General features: G+C 40.0%; 1 protein-coding gene and 1 long non-coding RNA gene across 2 annotated transcripts in view; one reads left to right on the forward strand and one right to left on the reverse strand.

The window, feature by feature from the left end:
• Positions 1–4,973: 4,973 nt before the first annotated feature.
• On the reverse strand, positions 4,974–26,148 carry INHBA (inhibin subunit beta A). Its single transcript, XM_074575607.1, has 3 exons — positions 26,015–26,148; positions 22,828–23,348; positions 4,974–11,832 (listed from the first exon to the last, which is right to left on the reverse strand). The coding sequence occupies exons 2-3, from the start codon at positions 23,213–23,215 to the stop codon at positions 10,946–10,948; spliced, it is 1,275 nt and encodes a 424-aa protein (XP_074431708.1). The 5' UTR covers positions 23,216–23,348; positions 26,015–26,148; the 3' UTR covers positions 4,974–10,945.
• Positions 21,219–26,362, forward strand: part of LOC141739068 (uncharacterized) — a 77,850-nt gene continuing 72,706 nt past the window's right edge. The window contains exon 1 of the long non-coding RNA XR_012585573.1: positions 21,219–21,335. This is a non-coding gene — a long non-coding RNA (uncharacterized LOC141739068). The remainder of the gene's footprint in view (positions 21,336–26,362) is intronic.

The following is a 26,362-nucleotide window of genomic DNA, read 5'->3' on the forward strand; positions in this document are numbered from 1 at the left end:
AACAGGAAGGGATCTTAAAAAAGTATATTTAAAAAAAACAACCCAACCAAACAAAACCAACTGGCTGCATCAGAAGGATAACCAAGCTGTCTGGTTTGCTGCAGTGTAACTGTATTTTTGTCGTGTGGTGTTGAGTGAATTCTTTCTGTATACACAGGATCAGCGTGCGCTCATAACCTGATCCTCTGTGTTGTTCTACCAGAGAGAGTATTATACTGAGGTAAAAGTGACATAACTAATGGAGAGTCAGCAATGAGCTTTTCCAATCAGAAACACGATCACCTAAAAATTGTGTCTTATTTTTCTTCCCTCCGTCTGTCACTCTAAGGAAATTGTATGAGGAGAGTTTGAGTGAGCTGGACTTTCTCAGCCTGGAGGAGAGAAAGCAAAAGCGGGGCCGAATTGCTGTCTTCAGCCACCTAATGAGGGTTTCTGTTTTACCCTGAAGTCCGCCATTCTCTTTCAATACCCAAAACCATGTCTGCATTTTCCAGCTATACCAGCTGGTCTAATAAGCAACAAACCTTGTCTTGTCTAGTAATCCCTAATGTTCAGCTTGCTTTTCTTAATGACAATAAGCATTTAGCTGACACTGTTCATTATACTGCTCAAGTCCCTTTCCCGAGGGGCAGCTCACTTCTATGGCATGTGAAGTCGGGATTGTTTTCTCTTACATGTGCCCTGTGCTACCTCTGTTACTTTACAGTTATCAGTACTGATTTTCAGCTGCTCTTTCTTTATTTTGTGAAGTTGTTCTGCAATTCTGTGCCGCCAGCCGTTGCCTTTGCTATTTTGATTAACTTAGTATTGACAGGAGACTTTGACATCTGACTTTTCATCCATATTTCAGATTTTTATGGTCATAGCACAGACCCTAATGCAGAGCGAGACACTAATGACATCTCTCCATTTCTTTCATCTCTTCATTAAAACTATTAGCTACGTGTGTGCTGCCTTCTTCATCCCAGGATGGGTTGGTTTCTTTAGGAAAAGTTTGTGGGGGTCTTTATAAATTCCTCCTGGAAAATCCTAGCTGACTATATCAGCATGTTTTCCTTTCCATGAACTTGTTGATTCCATGCAAGAAATGAAACAGGTTTTCCACTTACAAAGCACACATTGACGCTTACTGAATTTATCTTACTTGACCTTTTAACTCATTCTTAGATATTATGGATTTTGCAGGGAACTCAGATTCTTTTCTAACCTTCTGTAATACGTTCTTAGAATTAACTTGCTGACATTTCTGTTCTTTTCTATTTTTCTCACTTAAATATGACTTTATCCTGCTAACCTATCATACTGGCCCTTGGGGTCTTTTTCAGTACAGTGTCCCTAATACAGTATCCTTAAATAGCCTGCAAGCTGCTTGGAAATATTTTACCGTTTCAGCTGTCCCTTCTAGTTTCTTGAAATTTTCATAGGCTTTTTGTTTGCGTTTTTTTGTTGGTTCTTTTTTTTTTTTTCCTGAAAACGCACTCTGCTATAACAGAGGTAGGCAGATAGAAAGACAGACAAGTATAACTTACCTTCTCGCTGTAACAAACCTGTGTGGTATAGCAAAAATTTAATCTCTGCATCATGACCTGATGTGACAGTTACTTCATGGGAGTAACTGAAACCACTCCCTTGTTGCTGCATTTCCTCTCCCTGCAGTCTCTCTGCTCTTCCCCACATACTGCAGACCCTCTCGGTACCCGGGCTGGGTCACTGGCAGGGCAGGTCTGGTACTGGGCTGCTTCTCTTTGGACCTGGTGTTTCTATCCATAGAGAATGTCTCTTATTTGTTGACATAATTAACTTATTTAACTTATCTCTCTCCTTCTTGCCCAGACATGTAGGGGTAGCATAAAGCTCCTGTGCCTGAGAGTATTTTCTTAGGCTATGGAAATATGAATGGAGAAGCGAAGCTTGAAGCCTAAACCTAGAGCCAATTTTGCCACAACAGCTGTGTACAAATGACCAGGCTGTCCACTGAAAGCGTGAGAAAGGAGTAGGATTTGCACAAAAAGGTATGCATTTGAAAGCATGACAAATTTAAACCTGATTCATATTAAGGTAGCTTGCCAGTGCTGAGACAGGCCTGAATTGCTTCTGAGGATTGTGTCATGTGCTAGAAATTTAAATAAATTGAAAAAGTTTGATTTGTCACTTGTTAACCAGTCTACCCAGTCTTTAGACAGATTTGTGGCCTCTGTAACACTCTCAGGGTGGCAAAAATGGTGAGTGTCTGATGCCTGAAAGTGGTGCTGCGTCTTCTTCCTGCATTGCGCCATTTCTAAAGCTGGCATGACCCTGGGAAGGGCTGTGTCAGTGAAGCAGAAGACACAGCTCAGCTGAGAACTAAGATGTAGACCTTTGAATGGGCTCCTTATGTAGAAAGACCCTGTGAAATTGCATTCTGTAACCGGAGATTTTTCTACCTCTACCCTGATTTAAGTTATCTTCACATTTTTCAAAGGCATTCAACTCTGATCATTCTCATATGCCATTCATTAAAGTGCCCACGTCATCTACCATCTTACTCTTTACTCTTTTATACTCAGTGATCTTTCTTGAAAAATAGGGCTTCATTTTACTTTCAGTTAAGTTGTCCAGGTCTGTAATACCCTGCTGACTTCATTAAGATCAAGCCCAGGCCCATAAACTGCATCCTAATGCAGCCATAAGAGGCATTCTTGTGTGCACATAAGTTGTGGAGGAGCAGTTTGCTCAAGAGCCCCTCCAGGGACCTCTGCTAGTATCTCTTGCCAACTTTCCTCTGAATGTTTTTCTTGTTTGAGTAAAGCTGCTATGTTGTTTTTTTCTGCTGTTATATGAAATTCTGGAGGCCATAACTCTGGTGATATACATTTCTGACTTCTCAGAAACAGAGAGAGTTTCTCATGCAATAGAGACTGGATGACTCAGACATATTAAATAATTGTTATGCTGCTTCCTGATGTGGTGTTGTAATATGTACATTGAATTTGCCACTGTGTCCATAAGCTGCAGTGTCACTGTTCAAAGGCAAACTAAACCCATTCCCTCTCACAGCCCTTGTAAAACAAAGTTACATGGATGGTGTGTACTCATGTGGACCTTTCTCCCAATCCTTTCACCTCAGGTGCTTGGAGTTGCTGGCTGTCGGGGGGGAAAGGGAAACCCCACCGTTCGCATAACTCTGTCCTGCAGAGAGGATTTGGGGTGCTCTAGCAACCGATGATTTTCTGCACTATTTTTCTAGTCAATGCAATTCTAGAAAAGCTGATGAGAAGAAACAGTAGACAGGAGAGATGTGATCAAATGGTGACAATGTGCGATACAGCTATTTTGAAACCATGAAATGCCCACAGAAGCCAGGCAGCAGGTATCTGCAAGCCATGGATTTGATCTCTGTGCTATATTTCTATCAACAGCATAAGGGAGGACAGTCACTCTGAGCCCTAGGCAGTAGTTGAAATCAGCGTGTGGTTGTATTTCAGGGAGACAGATAAATTTAAGTAAGAAAGGGATCACTGAGGGCAGCCATTGAGACTACCAAAACACAGACCCTTTTAGCCCTGTGACAAGCATGGAAGGAATCATGATATACGCTGAAACTAGCACAGTGTCTCAACAGCCTAAGCAGCAGTATGAATATGTTCCTCTAAGGTAGGAAATCCATGCTGAGTGGACACTATCTGTGTATCTGTTTTGCAAAATCATTTGGTGTTATCGGCCTTTGTCTGTGTATTATTAGCTTGGTCTAATTTGTTTAGGACAGGGTTTTTTCAGTTTTAGCAGATTTTTCTTCTCCTGTAAAAGGCAGCTCTTACTTCCCCACTGTTTTTTTTCAGATGGGGCATTTCAACAAGCCTGTACAATAGAAACACTTCTCAATAGCATTCTTAAAATAGAAAGAAAATCAAATGGTTGGAGAAAATGGAAAAAATCTGGATTACACCATCCAGTACTGCACTTTATGTCATGCTGGAGAAAAGATAACTCCCCATTTTACACCTGAAGTGTAAGCTTCGTTTATACCAGCTTAATATAATTGCAGTTGGAATCAAGTAGTCCTTATGATTTTATTCTCTTAGAGCAACTTCCAACTCCAGTTGTCCTTGCTGGCAATAGTAATAATAGTGATCATAACAAAGGAAAGAAAGCAAATATTCAGTCATGTCTTAATTATATCTGAAACAAAGGCTTTATCTAGCTCTGATTGCATTGATTTGTTCAAAACTTAGTACGAGGAAAGCAATTCACTTCTACAGCCTTTGTAAAAAAGCTTTCAGTGCCTGATTATTAAAAGGCCTGCTTATAGCTGCAGTGGCCTATGCACCGTGCAAATAATCCATTTAAAGATCAGCCTCAGAATTCTTGTTCCCTGATTCTCACCCCACTGGAATGTAGCATGAGTCCATTTATCACCGTAGGAATGCAATGACTGGTGAAAACCCTTCGTAAGTTCACTTTATTTTCAAATATAAGGTTATTCAGAAAATTTCTCACTCAGACCAGGGATCAGCTGCCTGTGATCAGGCCTCTTTGATCACTTCATCTGACTACTAATCAATTTATAAACTAGCGTATGTGAACTGACAGCCTTGCAATTTTGTCTCGGTAATACAAAATTCTCCTTTTATCTGTGTAAGCATCTAATTCTGGGTTATTCAAGGGAATTGTGGTGATGGTAGTTGAAGACCTAACAGCCTGCAGGCAAAGAAGTTGCAATTGGCTCTAGTTTTTGTACTCGGGGTGCATTTCACAAGGAGAAGCGAACAAGCTGAAATTCCATTACATGTAGGGCCATGAATTTGAATGTCCATTTAGCATAGTCACACCGAAGAGAAGGTCATCATACTGTTCAATCCAAAGAGGCACCCACATGTTTCACCTCTAAGGTGAATTTTTTTCTGTTATTTCCCCAGCTCCTGTGAATTTCCCAACCAGGAATGCATATTAAGGGACGATTACACAATGCTTGGTGAAACTCCCTTTATTTATTTCACTTGTGTTGTTGCTGCTGTTGTATAAGAAAGAGCAAAATAACAAAAAGAACAAAGTAAAATAAAACTGTAGCTGACCCAAACATTTTTAACACGTTGAAAACCCTTTCCAAATGCAAAGACTCTTTCTTTCTGCCTTTTCTTTGCATTGATTTGCACAAGCATTTTCTCTGTGAGCCAAATACATCTCTGGTATAACTTCACTGAAGTCACTGGACTTACACCAGAGGTGGTTTTGGTCCTCTGTCCTGGGTAAATACAGTAGGAATAAATTGGTCACGCAGGCAGAGTGTCTGGCAATAAGTGCACCGAATGGTCCTGGCAAACCAATAGGAAAGACCTAAAATAAAAATCCCAAACATCTTTTATTTAACATAGGGCCTAAAAATCTAACGGGAGCTGCTGAATACTGCTCACTAACTGTACAAAGTATAGGTAGCATGCCTTCCAAATATCAAAATACCAGACGGAATGCCGTGAAAATAAATAACTTCTAATATAAACAAATGAGAACATATCAAACTGTTACCTCTTTAAACATAATGTAAATAAAAAAAATACCAGTCCTTCTACACAATAAATATTAAGAAACCATTGACATAGTTGAAATGTACTCATATAAATTAACAACTTTAATTACATTAGCCAAACAGACATTGGTTAAAGCACTGCATGTAGTATGCAAAATAATAATAATAACAATAATAATAATAATATCAACAACAAAACACAAAATGATAAAAACAAAATAGGCTTCATAATATCTTGGCTTTCATAATTTATATATATATGTATATACATATATATATAGTTGTGTGTGTATATATATACTGTAGATATATATAATATGTATATATACATACATATATATATATCTTCAACCCATCGTCAATGTATTGTTTTTGAAAGTATTTAAATACAAAGAAACCCATTGAGAATTAACACAGATTCACTATATCTCAAAAAATAAATAGCTATATAACCCAGAAGTGTTGTTTGTTTCTGCCCATGAAAATGTTGCTTATAGTTGTTCACAAAAGGTCAAATTATGATTTTATTTACTTGTACTGAAAACCTTTTTACTCCACATGTAATGCAGTGAGAGCAGATGGAGTAAAGCTTTTTTCAGTGTAAGGAAAGTGATTAGCATCTGATTCTTATACTGATGCACACTATTGACATGAGGTTTAACTTAAAGAACTTAATAATTTCCATCACATCGCTTCTACCTACACTCCAGAAATAGACTTTCCTCACTTTATTGATGCTGACAACTAACTTTCTAGGAAAGGAGACCCTCTGAAATCAACAACATTGCTTACAGAGTAAGGCACTATTCCACACGAGTAACTATAGTCCATAAAATCTTTCATTTTGCACGTAGACTTTACAGTTGCCTGAACTTCTCTGCCTCAGAGATACTGCTGCTAGCCTTTACATGGCCTTGTGGAGTACACAGTTAAATGAACTTGATGGCTTAAATCTCAACTAAATACAAAAAAAGCAGGTATATATAATGGAGTCCTATTTTGCAATGATTTGGTAAGAGACTGTTTCTATTGAAGTCAATGGCAAAACTCCCATTTCATTCACTTCTACAGTTTCGGGCCCTAGATCAGTATTCTGCTGTGACATATGAGTGTAGAATAATTATAAGCATCTGTAAGCATTTCCTTTTGCTAAACCCCAGGAATACAAATACATTCAGCCCTCCCAAAGAAACATCTTAATGTGCACTTCTGCCAGTTTCTTAGGCCTTGCATCCAGTGAGCATCTGACACGGACAGGGGGAAAGACAACCAAATGTGGTCAACTGTGAAACAAGAAGATTGTGGAGGTACTAAACAAATACATTTCTGTGATTAAATATATACTGCAAATATATTTTCAATATAAACAGGAAGTAGGTTATATGGAAAGGAATGTGTTAGTAGTTAAAAACCTCTGCGTTTTTTTGGTATAGTCATACCTGAAAGGAGAAGTAATTTTTGAGACTGCATGCCCTTGAACAACTGTTTAAATATGGTAACAATTTCTAATGCTATTTTAAGTGCATGCAGATTTAATTAAATCAAATTATCGGGGGTGGGGTGTTTTGCTGGAATCAGTCAGTCTTGATTAACATCCCGATTTCTTATTTTATTTTATCATATAGTTTTTCATTTCCCCCTACTTTAAATAACTCTGACCACAAATCAAAACCCCATGACTGAATCTAGATACTGGAGGGAGAAACCTTTAAAATTTGGGATTAGTATACACACACAAATGAAAGCTAAAAAGCAGGGTTTAGGAACAGTTACTTCTTCATTTGAAAACCACCTTCTGGTTTTGGTGTATCTATCATGAAACATGCTCACCACACCTAAAATCCTATTTTCTTTTCTCGCTTGCAAGTTGTCTCAGGCTAGTTTCATGTTTTCCAGGGCCAGTCCCCACTCACCACATAAAGGCTGGTATCAAACTCAGCAGACTTCTTTTTAAAGGCTATTTCTGCTTCGGCCAGGAAAACCATGAGCCTAAACTTAACTCTGCTTGCAACCAATGGGAGTTTTGCCATTGTCATTGAAGGGAGGGTGCTGGGTTTTCAGGTCTCCAATGCTCTTTAACTAATTACACTTGAGAATAATTTTTACCAACGTGAGCCATCTCACCTGCTTCTCTTGCCACTATGTTCAGAGATCAACCATGATGCAAGCAGCCTGGTTTAAATAATTCAATTAAACAATGTTGGATATGGTGCCATTCATTCAGAATCCTTTCTCTTGCTTCACATTGCCCACAGCAAAAGGAACCTGTGATTCACCCTTTACCTTTACTCATGTAAGTAGTTTTACTACTCTTGTAAGGAGACCAGTAGATGTCAAAGAGCCTGTTGACATGAGTAAGGGTTCTGGGACAATATGCATCCAATTTTAAGGCCAAGTCTAAAGCCCAGTGAAATTAATGGTGCTTTCCTCAACAACTGTAACAGACTATGTCCCTGCTCCTGCTGTTCCAAGAGCCTGGCTCTACTGCTGGAAAAATCAACAGTAATTCTGCCACTTGCTTCAAATGAAACAGGGTAAGGAACTTGGTTTGTTTAAGTTATAATGATAAATTAGTTGTGCATCTTTTTTTTTTCTTTTTATTTTTTTAATTTTCCTACTAGCATTTGGTATCCCTCCCTTTCCCCAGGAAGAAAACACAAAAACCCAACAAACTTCTGCAAATAATTTAAATCAGAAAGCCTTGATATTTTACAGAATACTTTAGTGACAAATTTAGTGTTTGCCCAATTGTTATAATTTTTTTTTTGCAAATTGCAAACAAGTCTGTAAAAAAAATGCATTGTATAAAAAGTACATAAATGTATAACCCATTAGCTGTACTATGCAATCTAAATACTGTGGAATAAATTAGATAGAAAACTTAGCTATAAGCATGTATGTTGATATCTATTCAATGGAGGAAAGGGCTTTTTTTTTCTTTTCTTTCTTTTTTTCTTTTTTTTCCCCTTTTTTTTTTTTTTAAATCTCTATCGATACGTACAAATACAGACATGCGCCCATGCGCACATACATAATGCACACACAGAGAACACTCACACACACACATGCACACACAAACAGTTTTGGCTGACAAAAATGAAGGCCCTGATTACACTGTTTAAACATAGTTCTCGCCATAAAGGTGCTAACACGCTATCCCTAGCCAATGTGAGCGGGTTAAATTGTGCTATCTTTCTGGTTTTTTAACTTTTTTTTACAGACTGTGCTCTCAACAAGGTGGGGAGCCACGTTAGTGCATCTTTCCGTGAGAGGCCTTTTAAAGCCTGTTCTATCAGAAGGCAGCTAACAAGGGCTTGGTCCTGCAAACCTGTGAGAGTCTGAATCTTCAGGCTCAGGATTATCAAATTCAGTGTAAACAGGGCCTAAAGGTGTCTCCCATTCCCTCTTATCATCTCCCCCTACCCAAAGACAAATGTTGTAACTTTAACATTCTTTTAAATATGACAGCGATAGATTTTTTTTTTTAAAAAAACTACCTACCTATGCCCTATGGGTTGGACCCTTCAGGTTAGGTGTTGACACTGAAAATTAGGTCTTACAGGTAACGTGCAAACCCATTAAGAGTTGTCATGCTAGAGGGTGGTGGTTGGGACAGCCGGTCTTTCGCTGAAGACTGCATTTCAAACAGAAATCCTACCACAACTGCCATTTTCTGTATATTTGCAGGGGTGACGGTGGGCAGGGCCCAAAGCTGCTTGCAATTTTACATCAAGACGTTCTAAGTGTACACCAGCACTTTAGGTTTCTCTCGCACAAATACCATTTTGAACGTGTAGCCTCCCACTTGGTAGTAACAAACAATCTTTTAACATACTGTGCTTTGCACACAAACATTCATTGTTTTAGGAACATTAAAGTGAAGCCAGAAGTGCTTATACCTTGTATATACATACATATATACATACAGAAATATATACATATATATATGTATATCCCTTGTGTAAAGTTGTTTCCCAACAATGCACAGTTGCTGTGCATCCGGGAGAAGTCTTAGTGTTGTACATGCAAAAGAGTACAATTATGCTTAGATGGACCTTGGATCCAAATCCCAGGGCTTTTCTGGGCTTACTTCAAATGGCAATTTTCTATTGAGGGCACTATTTGAATTTAACTGGTTAACAGATATTCTAGCCTGAATGTAATCAACCCACTGACCCTTAATTCAAACCCTAACTTATTACAGGTGAATGGTACCAACCACAAACAGACCTTTTAGAGGCTCACACAAATGTCTTTGGTGTATGTGTCTATTCATTTTAAGGTACAAAATAATAATAATTATTATAATAATAAAAATAGCTATTTTGTGTGCTGTAGCAGTTCTTGTATAGCTCACAATAAGTGCAGCTCTCAACCCCTCCCACACCCAACCACCCTCCCTTGCAAATATTTGTTAAATAAGGATTAGACAGGTCAGACACCATTGTAGTGCAAATAGTAAACGATTAAAAATTTTTTTTTTACAAAATATAGAAATGTTTGGCTCCAGTAACTGGACAAACATGTTCCTTTCAAGTATCTCTCACTGAAGAATTTTTTTTAAAACAAGTTACTTCCATTTAAAAAAAGTCTTTCTGTTTTGTTTTTTTTTTTTCTTTCTTTCGCAGGTAAACAGTTTCAAACCAACTAGGTTGCATAGTTCTAACGTTGTAAGCACCTTTACAAAATGTAACTTTTATTCTTTCATTCGTTCTTTTTTATTCTGTTTTTTTCTTCATTTTTCTTTTTTCCTTTTTTCTTTTTTTTTTTTTTTTGTAAATGTAGTGCAGAAGATGAAGGTGTATACACCTGCACAATATTGTCCCTTTACCAATGTTAAGGATATGTATGTGTATAGTGTGTGTATGTATAGAGATACGTATATAAATACATAGCCATATATATATACATGCAAACACTACACACCTACTCAGGTCCTCGGTAAATTTGGGGGGAAAGTGCCAGTGAATGTAGTGTTCATACACATGGCTTTTCAAGAAATTTCAATGACGTTTTGGACTTCGTCCAAATTGCTGCAGGTTAGATGAGCTGCTACCACGGCTTGAACTGGTGGGTAACTAAGGGAGGGAACATAACTCCCCTAGTAATAACTAATGTTTAATATACTATGTAATAAGATAAGGAGCATACTGAAAGGAAGGGGAAATCCCCAACCCATACCGCCATTCAGATGTATCTCATTCAAGCCCGGATTCATGAAGCTTTCTTCCTTTTTATAGCTGAAGTCTTTTCTGATCCTCCGTAAGTCTCTTTTTTTTATTATTTTTTTATTCTGTTTTCTCTCTCTCTTTTGTTTTTGCTTTTATTTCCAATAATTATTTCATTCAAAAAAGGTTATACCATGTCTGGTCTTTCCTCTTCTTGGGCTTTTGATACATTTTCTTCTCAACGTAACGAGAAGGGTCTTGCACACACATGTGTCTATGAACAGCCACACTCCTCCACAATCATATTCTGTATGTCTTTCTTAATGATGTTCTGGCCATCGTCGTAGTAGAGCATGGACATGGGCCGCAACTTGGTGGGCACGCAACATGACTTGAGGTTGGCAAAGGGGCTATGGCCCCGCATGCGGTAATGGTTGATGACAGTGGAGTGGAAAGATAATGATGAACCAGATGTGCCTGCTATATGGCTGGGGCACTCTCCTTCGCAGTAGTTGGCATGATAACCTGTAGGTGCAATGATCCAGTCACTCCATCCTATGTCCTTGAAGCTGACAAAGAACTGCTTCTTGCAGCAGATGTTGACTTTGCCATCACACTCCAGGCCTCGTCTCCGCCGCCTGTGCTGGCGGTCCTCTGAGTGCCGGGCAAGCATCATCAGGAAGGGGCGATGTGATTGCTCCTTCTCCTCTTCTCCTGTAAATTCTCCGGCTTCCTTTTCTTTCCCTTCTCCATCATCTTCCTTTTTCTTCTTCTTGCCCAGTAGCACCAGGCTGGCTCCAGTCTCTTGGCATAGGTCACAGGCAATCCGCACATCCAAAGAGCTCTTGCCTTGGTCCAGGAGTCTCTGGACACTGCTGGAGACAGGGAAGATGTGCCAAGTGCTCTTACGGGTGTCCACTGCCTTTTCTGAAATCAAAGTCTCGCTCCTTTCACCTTTCAGCCCCCCATCCTCCATATCTTCTGGTCCTTCAGAGTTGCCTTTTGGCTGCCGCTGCTGTTGAAACAGGCGGATGGTGACTTTTGTCCTGCTCCGGTTGGCCTTGGAGACCTTCAGGAAGAGCCATACTTCAGCATGTTCCACCACTGACAATTCACTGCCTTCCTTGGAAATCTCAAAGTGCAACATTTTCTTGCCTGTGCCTGATTTGGTAAATGGAAACAGACAGGAAGAACTTGTTAGTATGTCTGCTTGCATTCTGTTAAAGAGCATTCTGTTACTGTCACCACAGGCATGAAGTTCCCTCAGTTTCCTACTTGGCTCTTTAAATTTTTATGATTCTTCTGTTCTAACCTTCCTTCACCTCATCTCCTCCTCAGTTTGTCTTTTGTGAAAATTCTCTCTTTAGAAAAATATTTCTTTGCCTGTTGTTTTCCAGTATCATATTTTAACCAAAGCATTTTATTACAGTAATGATATAGTCATTTATGTAAAGCATCTCATGGCAAATAAGCATCAGTGGCTGCTAAGAGTTCATTTGCCTAAGCTGTCTCTGTGATCACTGTTAGGTGAAAGGCAAAAATGCTTTTGTGACAACAGTCCATGACTATATGTACCATACACATGCAAATCTCTGCTTAATAGCTAAAGTTAGGGAGTGAGTTCCAGCCTTGCCAATTCTTTGGCAATACTTTGGAAATTATGTGGGAATGAGGTCTGCTCTTTCTCCCTCCATAAAATGCCATTCTTCATATGCATCTTAAAATGAGTTGTAAATGTCAATTGTTTCAAAAACAAAGAAATACTAAAATATGAGCCTCAGCTTTGAGAGGTTTGCAGAGTTATATTGTAAAGAATTGCAGAATTGCAGCAGGCAGACTCTTCATCCTGTGAGATGTTAGCTGTAGATCCTGTTCTTAATTTAACACACTGTACTTGCTGTGATTATAGTAATGGTGAATACACTGAGAAATGAGCTAAAGAACTGTATAATTATGGGGATGGTTCTCTGGCATAATTGTATCAACTTACTGAGATGTCATGATGATAATTATGATGGTGAGGGGGTGTTTCTCTGATACAGAGCTCATATCCCTGGCAGAAGTTGGAATGAATAATGAGGGCTGTTTAATGATTTGATCACTAGAGCGTGAAAAAGTTAAGAGAGAATGAATTAGCTGGGGGGTAGTGGTCGTATTATTTTTTTTAAGAGAGGTAATTTTCTATTTTCCTGACAAAAGAAAAAGCCATGTTGGCACCTCTTGTTCTTTCTCAGCACGGAGGCCAGCATGGACTGGGGTCACAATTTGAAGTGCGCAGATATCTGACCTTAGTGAGACACTAAAAGTATTCATAATTGTCAATTTGTCATTGATACTATTCTTGAGCTACCCACGGTGATTGACCCAATTCTCTGTGCAGCGGTTCTCCTTGTCAGGGAACCAGAACTTTGCACCCTAGAAAGGGCAAGTGGCGATCAAAACTGAAGTGACTGGATGCATACAGGAAAAATTGCTCTCGTGGCGGCAAGACTCTTCTCCTTGCTTCCCATTGCCATTGAACTCCACTAGCATGGGCTCCTTGACCACCTCCCTGTCCCCCGATTCTCAGGTGAAACAGAAGTGGGACAAAATCACAAGAGACATCTATCCTGTACTTACTTGCAAATTCAGGGGTTCCTGGTTTCTTAAGTCTGTAGGCAGGCTGTGCTGCCTTTTGAGCTACCTGTCGCTTTCCTTCTCGGTGAAGTCCTGGCACTGACACATTCAGCTTTCCCTGGTGGCATTCCCAGGTCAGAGACAGACGTTTCTGAATTACAGTGGCCAAAGGGCACAGCATTTTGTTTTTGTTTTCCCTCTAAGTGAGAGTGTGAAATTGTAGACTTTAACTGTCACTGAGATAGGGAAACACATGGTTTGTGTTAACTGCTTCTCACAGACTTCACTGATGCCAGTCTCCACAGTGAGTTACATTAATTTCTCAGGGAGCTACATGACCCAGTGGGACTGTGCCTTAGAAAAGCAAGTGGCTTATAGAAAAGGCAGAGCAAGTTAACCAGTAGTGTGAGGCACGGTGGAGTTACTGTTTTTCTATTATTTTTTTAAATAAGATTCATTCAATAATGAATGGAAGTTCATTTGTCAGATCTTCCCAGCTAACACTATTTTTTTCCATTCTGGAAATGGCAAAGCTGCCAGCTGTGTTGGAGCAGAGGGCAGGTGATAGACATTAATCCCACTCCTGCACGGGTTTCAGAGCACAAGATGTTCAATGACATTCCTCCAGGCCAAAGGAAGTCTGGTCCAAGAGATAGTTGCCTTGTAGGTAGGGATGTTTTAAAGAGTGTTCTGTACAAGAATGGATATTTCCAAGGCCTGCGAGGACCATCCATCCAGCCTGTGGCTTCATTCCCCCCCATCTCTCTTTTCTAAAGCAAGCTTCTAACTTTAGCTTATCCCTTTCCTAGGCACAGACCCAATAAACCCTTTCTGAGGGGGACCTGGGCTTCAGGGGAACCTGAAGGCAGGTCACCTGCCAGGAGGGGGTTGCTGCCTCCAAGACTCTCCATCCAACCCCTTCTGCTTGCAGTCCCTACCCAAGGAAACCTTGGCGGGGGGGTGGGAAAGATGGTTTAGAGCAAGCTGGAGAAATTGTTCTGGCACCAGCAGCCTCTTCCCAGCTGCTCTCTTTCCCCGGAGCTCACAGACTGGTGTGGGGAATAGGCATATATTGCTGGGAAGTGGAAAACTTTGTGTTCCTGAGACACCAAGCTGGGTAGAGACAGCAGTTCTAGTGCTAGGAGGGATCCTGTGCACAAGCAGATCAGCCGTGCTGGACATGAATATGGAAAACTGGCGCATTCATGGTCTCCGAAAAAAGCAGGCAGGGTGTGCAGACCTGGCTGAACAGGGGAAGGAGCTCTATGGGCCATCTAATCAGAAAAGCCAGACAGCCCTGTGTTACAGAATAACCTAATGCTGTTAAGTGCTAATGCCTGATATTTCACATTTTGTTATTTCCATGCTAGTGGAGTTGAAAATAGTTATGAAAGTGACGTATCTCCAACAGTAAATATTCATATTACCTTATGCACTGGCCAGAAGTGTAGCAATGCAGCCACTCTTTTTGACAGATATTACATGAAAGAAACAGGACCTCGAGAACTCTCTTAATTAGTTTTTCATATGTTCCTGTATGTGCGAAAGTTGAATTCTTCCTCATTAGTAAAAACATTAGAATAGTATGGTGAAAGTTCCCGAATACTTGCTTTTTCTTCACTTGAGGAAAGTGAGCTTGAGCAAGGTAGCATAAGACATGTCCTTATACAGGGATAACAGCCTCCCTGTAGATTGTTAGCTACAAAAACAGCCTCTCTGGATGTGGCTAGCTACATTTTCACACACGAATGGTCAATTCAGATCCTAAAGAAAAAAGATGCAGGAAGCTTACGTAAGCCTAATATTTCTGGACGAAACAAAATTCTGAGTCCTCAAACCTGCATAGCTAATAAAAGGTTTTAATAGCAATTAGAAAAAACCTTTCCCTTTCACAGATCTTTTTAGAAGGAGACTGGGAATGGTGCAAAGTTGGGGATAAAAAGCATGCTTTCACATTCGGAAAACACGAAGCTTTTCTGAATTCTCTCCACATTCACAAATGGTTTGTTACGATCGCATGGCACAAATGCTACGAATCCTGCAGTCTTTACGAGGTCACTATGCTCAGACAAGCTCATTTTGAAATCAGAGTTTGGCCTGTGCTAAAACTGAATTGAGATATCTGGATCTGGCTTATTATAATTACACATTCACTTTATAACAGGATCTTTATTTCCAAAAGGTACAGTGCTACAATAAAATAAATTCTTCAAAAAAATCGCTGTATTTCATTTTCTCCAAATATTGCTTAGGGATTTAGCAGACTTTCCTTTTTGGTCTAAGTTAATGACCAGGTTCAAAGCTTTGGAAATATATACTGTTCATCTAACTGAAAGTAAAAAGGAGGCCTTCCTGAAAGTTGGGGATGGTATCGCTTCCATAATTATACTTTGTTTATCCTCTTGTACTGCCTTTTCATCTGCCACAGCTGATTTGCAAGGGTCTTTTTCCATTTCTAATCATCCTGCTCCTCCTGCCTGACTCCTGTGGAAAGACCCACAGCCCAACAGTGGTAATGCCTTCATCACTTCCATGCTCATATAAACGGCGATGTCAACAGCCTGGATTGTTATCATAGCAGAAAGCAGCTGAAAAAGGAGACAAGGGATTCTCTTGGGCCCCCTTTGATTGCTTTTCCTCATCTCCCCTTCCCAAAGCCTTGGAGAGGCCACCTCTCTGCTTTAGTGCTGAGCAAAGTCCCTTCCAGGAAGAGGGCTGCAATGCCGAGGGAGCAGTCTAGCAGTGCGAGTGACACTGGCAAATGCTGTGAGAAATGGTTAAAAATACAAGCCCTAAGAAGTAGTGCATATATGGTAAAAGGTTTAATGGAAGGAGTTACTGAATGGAAAGTGTAGCATCAGTATATATAGCATGAGAGTTTGCTCATATCTGTTTTTCTCTTCAGTGGTGCTCATACACCTTTTTAGGAGAGAAACCTGACCATGCGAACAGAGGGGCGCCGGCACAGGTACCCTCCTCTCCACCTCTGGAAGGGCTGTTTGGGGCTCACGCGCTCGGTACCCACTCCCAAGCGGTACTTGGTGACTGGCGTGGTGCAGGAGAGCATGGAGGGATCGGCAGAGCCCTTGCGGGCCCAGGCATGGGGAGACTGGCGGGGGCAACCCTGCGTGGGGTAGCTCATGGCTGGGCTGGTGGCAGGAGCCTGTGGCTCCGGTGTGCTCTTCTTCTGAGGCTAAGGATCCTTCCTTCAGTATCGTCGGCTTTAAGGCTTTAACTATGCAGTCGAAGCTCATTTATTTGCAATTTGCAGCGGAATTCAAACGGAGCCCTGTTAGTTCAAGCTATATACAGATACTAAGTAGGGTCTAAGCTATACAATTAAGAGGATCTTTTTTTGAGTAAAATGCTAGGATACTTAAAATGACCTTTTTTTTCTTTTTAAACTATATGCTGTTAAATGATTAAGGCTGATTTTTTCATAATGAAAGTGATTATCCTTTCTGACATTATAATATGACTTATTCTTAATTCCTCTTAATACGCAGTATTTAAATTTTCATTTGAAAAATGCTCACTGTGTAAGACGGTGCTGTTACTTTAAATTTCCATGCTTCACCGCTGCTTAATTTTGAACCTTTTTACGTTATACTGTAAGTGAACTGTTTTTCCATACAAAGCAAGCTTTTTTTTTCCTTTTTTAGTTGCTAACTTTACTACTGCCTATGTTTAGATTTGGGGGAATTTGTACTGCGTGCCAATCTGCAATTACATTCAAAAGCATCCTTCTCTTTACTTCTCATTTCCGTTCCCCAGGAGACAGAAAAAAATAGGTTACTAGAAAGGTTCCTCTAAAGAGAGTGAAGAGAAGAGCATGGTTATTGAGAGATAATTGCTCAAAATGTTTACTAATGAGTGACCACTGGAGTTAGATGAATTGTTCACCACGTAGAATTTATTCAGTGAATTTAGCACTGTTATCCCCTAGGCAGACTGATTATTACAAATGTGTTACTACCGCGATTACACAGTAGCCGTTTCTGTGAATGCATTTCAGCCTATGGATCACTGGCAAACAATTTATTCTAACTAGTCATTACCCCTCATATGACTGGTCATCCAGGTTTCGTACTTTTGTTCCTGGTCCCTGACTGCCTGACTGTTGCCTCTTAGTAAGGGCACAATGACACGAATAACAAACACCTTATCTTTATGTTCACATACCCTTTGCTGCCAGCAAAAGGAGATTTTTGTTGTAAGAAAAATTGAACCAAAAAAGAAAACCAGGAAAAAGAACTATTCCCCAAGCATTCGTGGGGGAAAAAGCAGCAGCAACCTTATTTAAATACCTTTTCTTGAAAAGTTAACCCAAAGGGGCATTGACAAGGTCATTCAGAATGTGAAATAATTCAGTTCTGGTGAACCTTGACTCTCCTCTGCTATTTTGTCAGGAGGGAAGCACTTTACATCCACAGCCTCGAGTTCTTTCCAAATTGAAAGCCCTTCCCCCACATGACTTTAAATATTCAGAAACAAAAAAGGTGTTTGTTTGGTTGAAGTTTTTTGTTACTTGATTTTTGCATTTACTTCTAAAATAGCTCAAGCAAAGTTTAGGGTCACTTGTACCAATACCATATTTCAAGGTAAAACCAATATCAATTAGTTATCTTTCATAAGAGAGAGAGTAATTTTTTGTACATACTTGTAATAATCTGTTGTAAATTCTAAAATTAATTGGATCAGAAGCTACCAGTCTGTTTTCATTAAAATATTTAATTCCTATGCACTAAGGCCCAAATCCCAAGCCCACTGAAATGAATAGCAAAACTTCCAATTGCTTCCAGTAGACTAAGCTTCAATCTTGCACTAAAATCAATCTTGCAAAGCTCTGTTGCTTTAAATGAGTTTGCCTTTCCGTAGCCATATAGGCATATCTATATATAAGAACTCCTCAGCATGAATCATTTACACATATGCAGTGTAGATACATCCTGCACACAGGAGAGCACACGGATGCACACACCTATCTGCAGGAACCTATTCATATTACAGTGATGCAGGTACAGCTACATAAGCATGCCTGCCTTGGCGTACCCGTACATACGGATATACATACGCTTATACACACCTACAGGCAAATGCATATTCTAATATTCGCAACTGCATTTGCATACAAAACTGCATGCATGACTACATGCACGGAGATGGACACATGCAGTATTTTCTCTCTCTTGGGTATCTTTTTCTAAATTGGTTCCCACCTTCTTAGATTTGCCTGTGCTTTCTCAAGTTCTTCTCAAACCGGACAGCCTCCCTGAATTCTCACATTTTGTTACAATGAAACAGATTCATACAGAATGGCTTTCTTCTTCTGGAAGTAACTTGCTTTCATTTGCTGAACTTGAAATCTTTGATGTAGTATGCCAAAGCAAAAAAAAAAAAAAAAAAAAAAAAAATTCAAGGGGAAATAGGCTTGTTTTCTAAAAGCCAAGGAGACTGCATTAAAAAAAGATGTGAGAAAATCAGCTCAGATGATGATTCACGGTCACATTTCTCAGTATCTTGTAAAAAATAATAATGATAATTTCTGATCTCTCTAGATTTCCAGAACTTCTAGCATCCATCAGTTTATCTTTTTCCCCTTTGCCTCTTTCCTTCCTGCATTATTTTACTTACAGTCTTCCACTCCAGTGAATCTCTGCCTTTTAAATAAACTAGAAGAGAGAAACAAGAGCTCCACTCAGAGAAGCTACAGATAAGCATAAAGATCTCTGGGATTCAGGATCCAATTAGGCAAAATAGGAGCTTGCAGGAAGGTTGCCTTGTGTGGAGCAAAAAGCCTTTGGAGTGTGCCCTCTCGTGGTCGTTCTTTATTCAGCACGGATAGCTGTACCATTAAATACATTTGCTTTCAAAAGAAAATTGATGAAATGATTTAAAGAGGCAGAAGCGACCCATCCTTTTTTTCCTCCTGAACTGCCAGCCTGGATGTATACAGTAGGTATCTTCCTAGGAAAAGGCGTGTGTGCACGTGTAGCTGCACATGAAAGTAGGCATCACGTGCTCAAGTCAGTTCACCTTGAATTTAGTATTAAGTGATACAAAAAGGTAGGAATGGTCTAAATAGCTGACAGACTTCTCATTTTTTTCCTGACAGCTCTCCTAATGATAAACCTTTGGATTTCAGTATTTCCATCCAGTAATTCCTATCACCTTCTCGGGGGCTGGTCTTAGCAACCCATTTCATTGGTAGTTTAGTTGCCAGGATCAAATTCACTTGGCAAAATCCCAGGTTTGCCTAATAAGCTATCTATTTAAAATAATGAACGAGTTAGTAGCCGACCATATTTTATGAGTATTGGGTATCTCCATTATAGAATCTGTTAGATTTGCTTGTCAAAAAATTATATGACCCCTCTCCTCAAAAGACTATTTTTAAGACCTTGAAGTAACCCACAGAGCTCTGGCACAGCTACCCTTGTAGCAGAACTAATCGAGGTTAGTAATCTTAGTTTGATATGCAAGTAGAAAATAATTTTCATGTTTTACTTGTAAGAGTGCCAAAGGACAGTAGGGTGCATTTGTAAACTTTTGCCCAATACTCAACGATCATTAATTTTGTAAAGATCTGCCTGGATTTGTTAGCTGTGAAAACTACCTGCCAGCTATTTTGCTGATTTCCTGGACATAACTACACCTGTGCTTCAGACAAGTTCACTGCATTTAGTTTCCCCTCTAATTGTCTGAAGCCTGTGCTCATTTGAATTTTGTTCTATTTTAGAAAATTGCGGTCTCAAGCCAGAGTCATGTGCACAGGGCACTGTTTGTTCACTCACTCCATTTCATTGTATGTCTGAGGATACGGCTGTTGAAAGATGGAAATACTACTTTTTTATGAAGGCAAGTAGTAAATGTGGCTTCTGAAAGGTAGGGGGAATGGCTGGTTTATGTCAAGTCATACCCAAAGGAACAAAAAGCCTAAAGTCTTATTTCTCTTTCCATAGCCCTTTATTGGATACGACGTGAGATGTTTCCATGGATTTTCATTGATTTCCTATTGCCCTCTTTTGAGGCAGAGTGAGTTTCACATTGAAAGCAGGAAGAACATTAACCTGACTGTGAGGGGAACATGTTTATTCTCCTGCTTGGTGTTTTAAACTTATCCATACTCATCCCAGTTCCCACAGAGTGAACAGTGAGGACTGTCCATGTGGCTATATTCTATTCCTGTCTTTTTAACTCATACTTCCTATATGACATGTCACTCGCCTTCTTTTTGCCTCACTTTCTTCAACAGGAAAAACAATACTGCTTTAATATTTGACACAGTACTGCTGATGCCTGAGTGGAAGAGATCCTAGGTAGAGTTTTACTTAAGTTGTTGCAGCATTGGCACCTGTAAAGTGGGGTAGATCCTCTGATGTTAGCAAGACACCAAATATGAATGGCTATAGATGAAAAATATGTTTTGGCAGTCTGAAGTTACTCCACAGAGTGGAGTTATCATTTCCATTATAAGCCCAAACCATAGAGCTTGGTTTCTAGGTTGCTAATTGCTCCTCCCTCCTCCCAAATCAAAGCCTAGCAGGTATGGGAAAAAGGGCCAGAGGAGCCCTCCTGCCTTGGCTTTCAGGACAGGCTTAGCATGAAGGTGGAGAACAGCAGCAGGGAAGAAAATGCAAGGGAACACAGCAGATGCCCCGTCCTTCAGCTGCGCAACTCCATAGCATAAGTCTTCTTAAATTAATTTGGCTAGCAGTGGTAGGACAACGCTATGTAAATCAAACTAAGTGACGTGTTAGTGTTGGGTAGTTTGTGGCGGGGGGGATCAGTGGCTGGACTATTGGCCAGCGTGTGGGCAATGGCACGATTTTCGCTGCTCACGTGACCCCGAGAGCCAATGGCTTCAGGAGCCGCTGTCGGAGGGTGTCGTACTGAGTAGGCATATATCAAATTCCAAATTCCTTTGTGTCAGAGCTCAGGAGAGACAATAATGTGTTTACAAATGATTGGGACTCACACAGTGAAGAGAAACCACTGCTCATGCCATATGTGTTTCACTGTGCTCAGAGCAAGCTGCTGAAAACCAGGTGGGGAATCCGACTCATAGACAGCTTAAAGTTTTCCTTGCTTTTAAAAACTCACTTCTAAACTAACATTGAGCCTCCCCTGCTTCTAATGACCACTGGCATTGACACCTTCTGCCTGCTTTCTGAAGTGGAGGGGATGGAGAAAACCAAAAAGCCTGAGCTTTCATACTGAAAGAACTGATAATGTGTATATTGACAAGGACTCCAAAGGCAAGGGCTCCTTGTACAGTTGGAAATCGGACAGCCAGCAGGAATGTCTGCTCTTAAAAGCATGCACACTTCTTGTGCATGGCTTCCCTGCAAACAGAACATCTGAGTCAACAGGTTTTCAGGACTGGAAACTCTGAGTGTTGTCTTAATTGTTTATACTGCTGCAGCAAACTTTTAAACAAAAATGCTTGGAGTTCCTTTGCATACTTTGCCTACCATATGCTGTACCAAACAAAACAATGACATTCTTTTAAAACCGTCTTGGCAACAGGAAAAATGCTTTGGCTAGACAGCATCATAAAAAGTTGCTGTTAGTTAGATGATAGTGTTATTGCAAGAGACTTCTATTGATGCATGTATAAACATACTCACATATACTAACAGATAAATATGCACATACATATACATTGAATTAAAACGGGTTCTGGTCCTGTTCACGTAGGAGCAAGACAGTAAAGAACAACTTCAGAGCTGTTTCCTATAGGCAATCGATGTGAGTCTTAAGTCATTACTTAGTAAATATCTGTATTCTGAGCTCTTACTGCATAAGAGTTAGGGAAAACAGAACTGTGAAAGAGTTCAAAATACACCCTACCAAGGTTGCATTTTTTTGGCAGGAGCGTTCTAGGAACAGAATCTTTTTTTTCCAGTATGCAAGAAGTCTGCATTACAAATTGGATCAGCTACAGCAACTTGTCCGGTTCTATTGAAGTCATCTGACAGTCCCTGCAACTCTTTATTGCCGAAGATGCTGTGTTAAATTAAAAAAAAAACAACAACAAAAAGCCAAAAAAGCCCTCTCGCTTCTAAAAGTTAAAGCTGCTTCGTCTGATTTTATAACTTCCACTGTAATTTTTACATGAAAGGGTTGTTTCTCAAGTGGTTTGCAGCTCACTTTCTGTCTTGACAAACTCCCCCAAAGGCTTCAGCCCTCTTTCTTTCACCATTAGCTCTGCAATCCAGTACTTTACTGCAAGTACTCTGGCTTCACAGGCACAGTTTGGAGGACCCCGCTGCAGCCTGACTTTCTGCTCAAGATTGGTTAGAGAGCTTCCTCCCTGTGTGGCTGTCTGTGCTTAGCAAGTGTAAGCTGTGGCCAAGACTAAGTGAGAAAAATCAAATTCCTTCAGAGTCCCGTCCCCCCATCCCATTCCTCCTTCTCCCTTCCCCCAGGTCTCATCCTACAACCTTGCAGAAAACATTATTGCTGAGGAGAAGAAAAGAAGTTAATTGCAGTTCTGTCATAAAGGATATTTTACAGTTTTGTTTTTCAAGCACTCACCTGATTCCGCAAAAGTGATGATTTCTGAGGTTTGCTCCACAACTTCATTCATTTCAGCTCTTCTTCCAACATCATCCTCTATTTCCACATAACCATCCTCTCCCACCTTTCCCACGTGGAGTTTTTTGATGGCATTTAAAAGTGCTGCCTTGGGCACCGGCTGGGTGATATTAGGTCTGTCCCTCAAGTGCAACATGTTCAGTATGTGCTTCTTTACTGCTTCCACCATCTCAGGCTGTGAGCTGGGCACATCCTTTGAGAGCGTGGCGAGGGCACATGATGGACAGTCAGTGACTGAACTGTGCCCCTCCGATCCTGGGGTTGGGGAACTCCTCACTATAATCCAGCAAAGCACCAACAAAAATCCTCTCTTCCAAAGCAAAGGCATCCTGGCAGCAAAAGTTGTTGTGATTCCCTTTTTAAAAGGCCCTGCTTTTCCTCCCCCTTCACGCACAGTTTTTTTGGGGCTGGTTTGGTTTGTTTGTTTGTTTGTTTGTTTTTCCTTCTCTTCAGCAAATTCTCTGGAACAAGAACCAAAAGTTTTCTGTGAAGTTTTGTTTGCAGGTTCCCTCTCTGAATGCAATAAGTGCTGTAGATGTTTGTGGCTGTCAGGGAGAAGAGTTCTGACTCTGTCTCAGAGTAGGAGAGAGACACAGAGAGAGGGAGAGAGAGAGAGAGGACGGATTGGCCTAAAGTGAGTGAGTGAATGAGAGAGGGAGGGAGTTTTGTCTGTGAGTAAAGGCTATGATTAGGAAGGGGGAGGAACAGGCAGGCTGGCTTCCTTATGCTCATTGCTCCCCTAACACACACCTCTTCAAATATCACTACTCGTGGTTTCTGCCCTCCCCCCTTTTCTAAAATCTCTTTTCATTCCTGTAAATTTACTCTTTTTTTCTTTTTCTTTTTTCTCTCTGTTTGACCCTCCTGGCTCTCCCCCCCCCCTTTTTTTCCCTTTTTTCTTTTTTTTTTTTGTTTTGTTTGTTTTATTCCTTCAACAGTATCACTGGCTTAACTAAACAGAGGAAACATGAATGAATGAAAAGAGTGAAACCTTTTATTAAGGAGCACCTTGCTCTTGGTCCTGCCTGGTATTGTTAGGGATAGCAGGAGATGCTAGATAGCTTGTGAATGAGATGGGGATGAGGGTAGGGGCTCTGAATATTTTGGACAGAACATTATTCTGCCTTGAGTAGAAGAGAAAAGATCTTTTCTGCTCACTTCTAAATGCTGGAGGTTATCAACACTGGCAAGAGATCTGACAGGGGCAAAATAACACCGTTGTTTGGAGGGCTATATAATATATCATACAGTCTCCAGCTGCAGTACGCGGTCAGGCACTGAAAGCATAAGCAGGAGTTGGTACGGCACATATCTGTGACATGCTAAGGTAGTGCCCTCGCACCAGAAATATCCCTACTTCTATGCTAGTTTGTGCCTAGAAGTTCTTGGGCAGATATATTTAGGTTTGGGGTTAATCAAGTAGTGTCTGAAAAATGCTTTGAAGGTGAAAAGTGTTACATGCCATCTGGCCAAATCATACTTGCTCCTGACTCAGGCAAATCCCTCATCTATGCCAATAATAATTCTGTCTGAGTGAAGGCTGAGTAAGATCTTCTACATTTGGGTCATTGTTATTAGAAGGCACTTTTTGTTTCATTCATTTAAACCACACAGAGCAATCATAATATTAGAATAAGACATCAGGAGTGAAAGGCTATCTAAAACACTGCTCGGAGCAAGAGTTTCAACCAGTGTTGGTAGACTCTGGCCACTTTATGCCCAGGAGGGTTGTGCTCTGCAGTGAAAAGGTATTCCCTGTGTCACTGCCATGGCTTCATGTCACCTTCACATTCTGTAGCCTCTCCATTCTGTTCCTTACCTAGCAAGGGTGAAGTTAGCAAACTCCCTCACATTTGAACTTGGTAATGGAAAATGAGAAAACTACAGCTGATAGACTCTAACTTTTGAGGTTCTTCCCCTCCAGACTTTGACTTGTACAGATTTTCTTAGAACACCTTCTGGTTTTTTAGTATTTACCCTCGTCCTTTACCTTTCTTTCATTCTCTCTCTCACACACCTCTCTCTTCTCAGGTGTGCTTACCTCCTACCCAGCAAATAGGCGCTTTCACTCTATTACCATCAGCCATTGTATTTTAGTGGAAAGGAGTAATTTATAAATATAAGCATTGTAAGGTCTCTAATTTCCATGAGATGACTACAGGCACATGGGCTGACAGACAGGCAAAGAATTATAGTTAGAGTAAATGAAACATACAGAAGTAATTGAACAATCAACCAAAGTTTTACAAATGTTATATATTGCAAGTCCTTTTCAATTAAGCTCTTTTATAAGTCTTTCACTGTTATAAGGCATCCACAGTACACCCTCATCTGCGTTTTACTGACCTCAGTTGCTATACTGTTATATACTGTTACACTTATGGGTCTGTCAGCATTATAAACCCTGCAGTCATTCTTATAAACACATCTTTGTAACACAAACCTCGCTATAATACATCTAAATTTCTTGGATCTTGTGAACAGCCCAAAGTCTGCTGTAATTATACGAAGTCTGAAAGTCAGCTTGAAATAGAACTAAAAGTTTAATTGGATGAAAAAATAATTTCAGATGAAAATATGCATTCATGATTAGATGTACTAACAGATGACATAATTAAAGGGGTTATTTATAGTTCTAATATAGCACCTATCCCAACAGTGTCTGATGAAAACTAAGGTATAGGCATAAATCAATATAAAATACAGATAAGTATATTTGGGTCCTTGCTGTGGGGTATACGTTGCTTGCCATACATAACAGGTACGCATATCACAGACAATCTCTATTACATATAGGTATAACATATTTTACGTGCATGCCATGATGATGACAGATTTAACATTAAAGCATAACTTTCTAAAGATCAGTTTTCTAAAAGCGAGTCTGCTGATACCGCTGATATATAGTTCATTTGTACTTACATACATACATACATATATATGTACAAAAATACATTAGCGTTTGAGTAGATATAGAAATGGTGGTTCAGACTCTTTCTATAAAAATTACCTGAGCTGCAAAGCTCTGCATATGCATTCATTCAATAAAGCCCTGACAGTATGCAACAGCATGCACAGGAATTAAAAGTTTCAGTTTTAAAAGAAAAAAGCTGATTTAAAGTTTTACCTCTCTAGTCCTGACTCTCAGAAGGAGACTGCTGTATTGTGCATTAAGAACTGCTGAAGTTCCTCTTTGTGGTATTTATAATGCGAAGCTTTATACTGTACTTCTCATGTGTACACTCACATATAATGTCTGTCAAAAGTAAGTGGGCCGGATCACTGTGCTGGATTGGTTAATCCTGTTACATCAGCAATTGACTGTTTTTCCTGTATGAGACATACTTCTGGTAATTATCTAATGGAAACTCCTAATTGTCTAGCATGACAAAATACCGTGGATTCAACTTGTAGTGGTGATCTCTGTATCCATTTAAAGAATAGAACTTAAAATCAGACTGAAAGCAAACATTAT

This window comes from Larus michahellis, chromosome 2 (genome assembly GCF_964199755.1).
Source record: "Larus michahellis chromosome 2, bLarMic1.1, whole genome shotgun sequence".
Taxonomy (NCBI): domain Eukaryota; kingdom Metazoa; phylum Chordata; class Aves; order Charadriiformes; family Laridae; genus Larus; species Larus michahellis.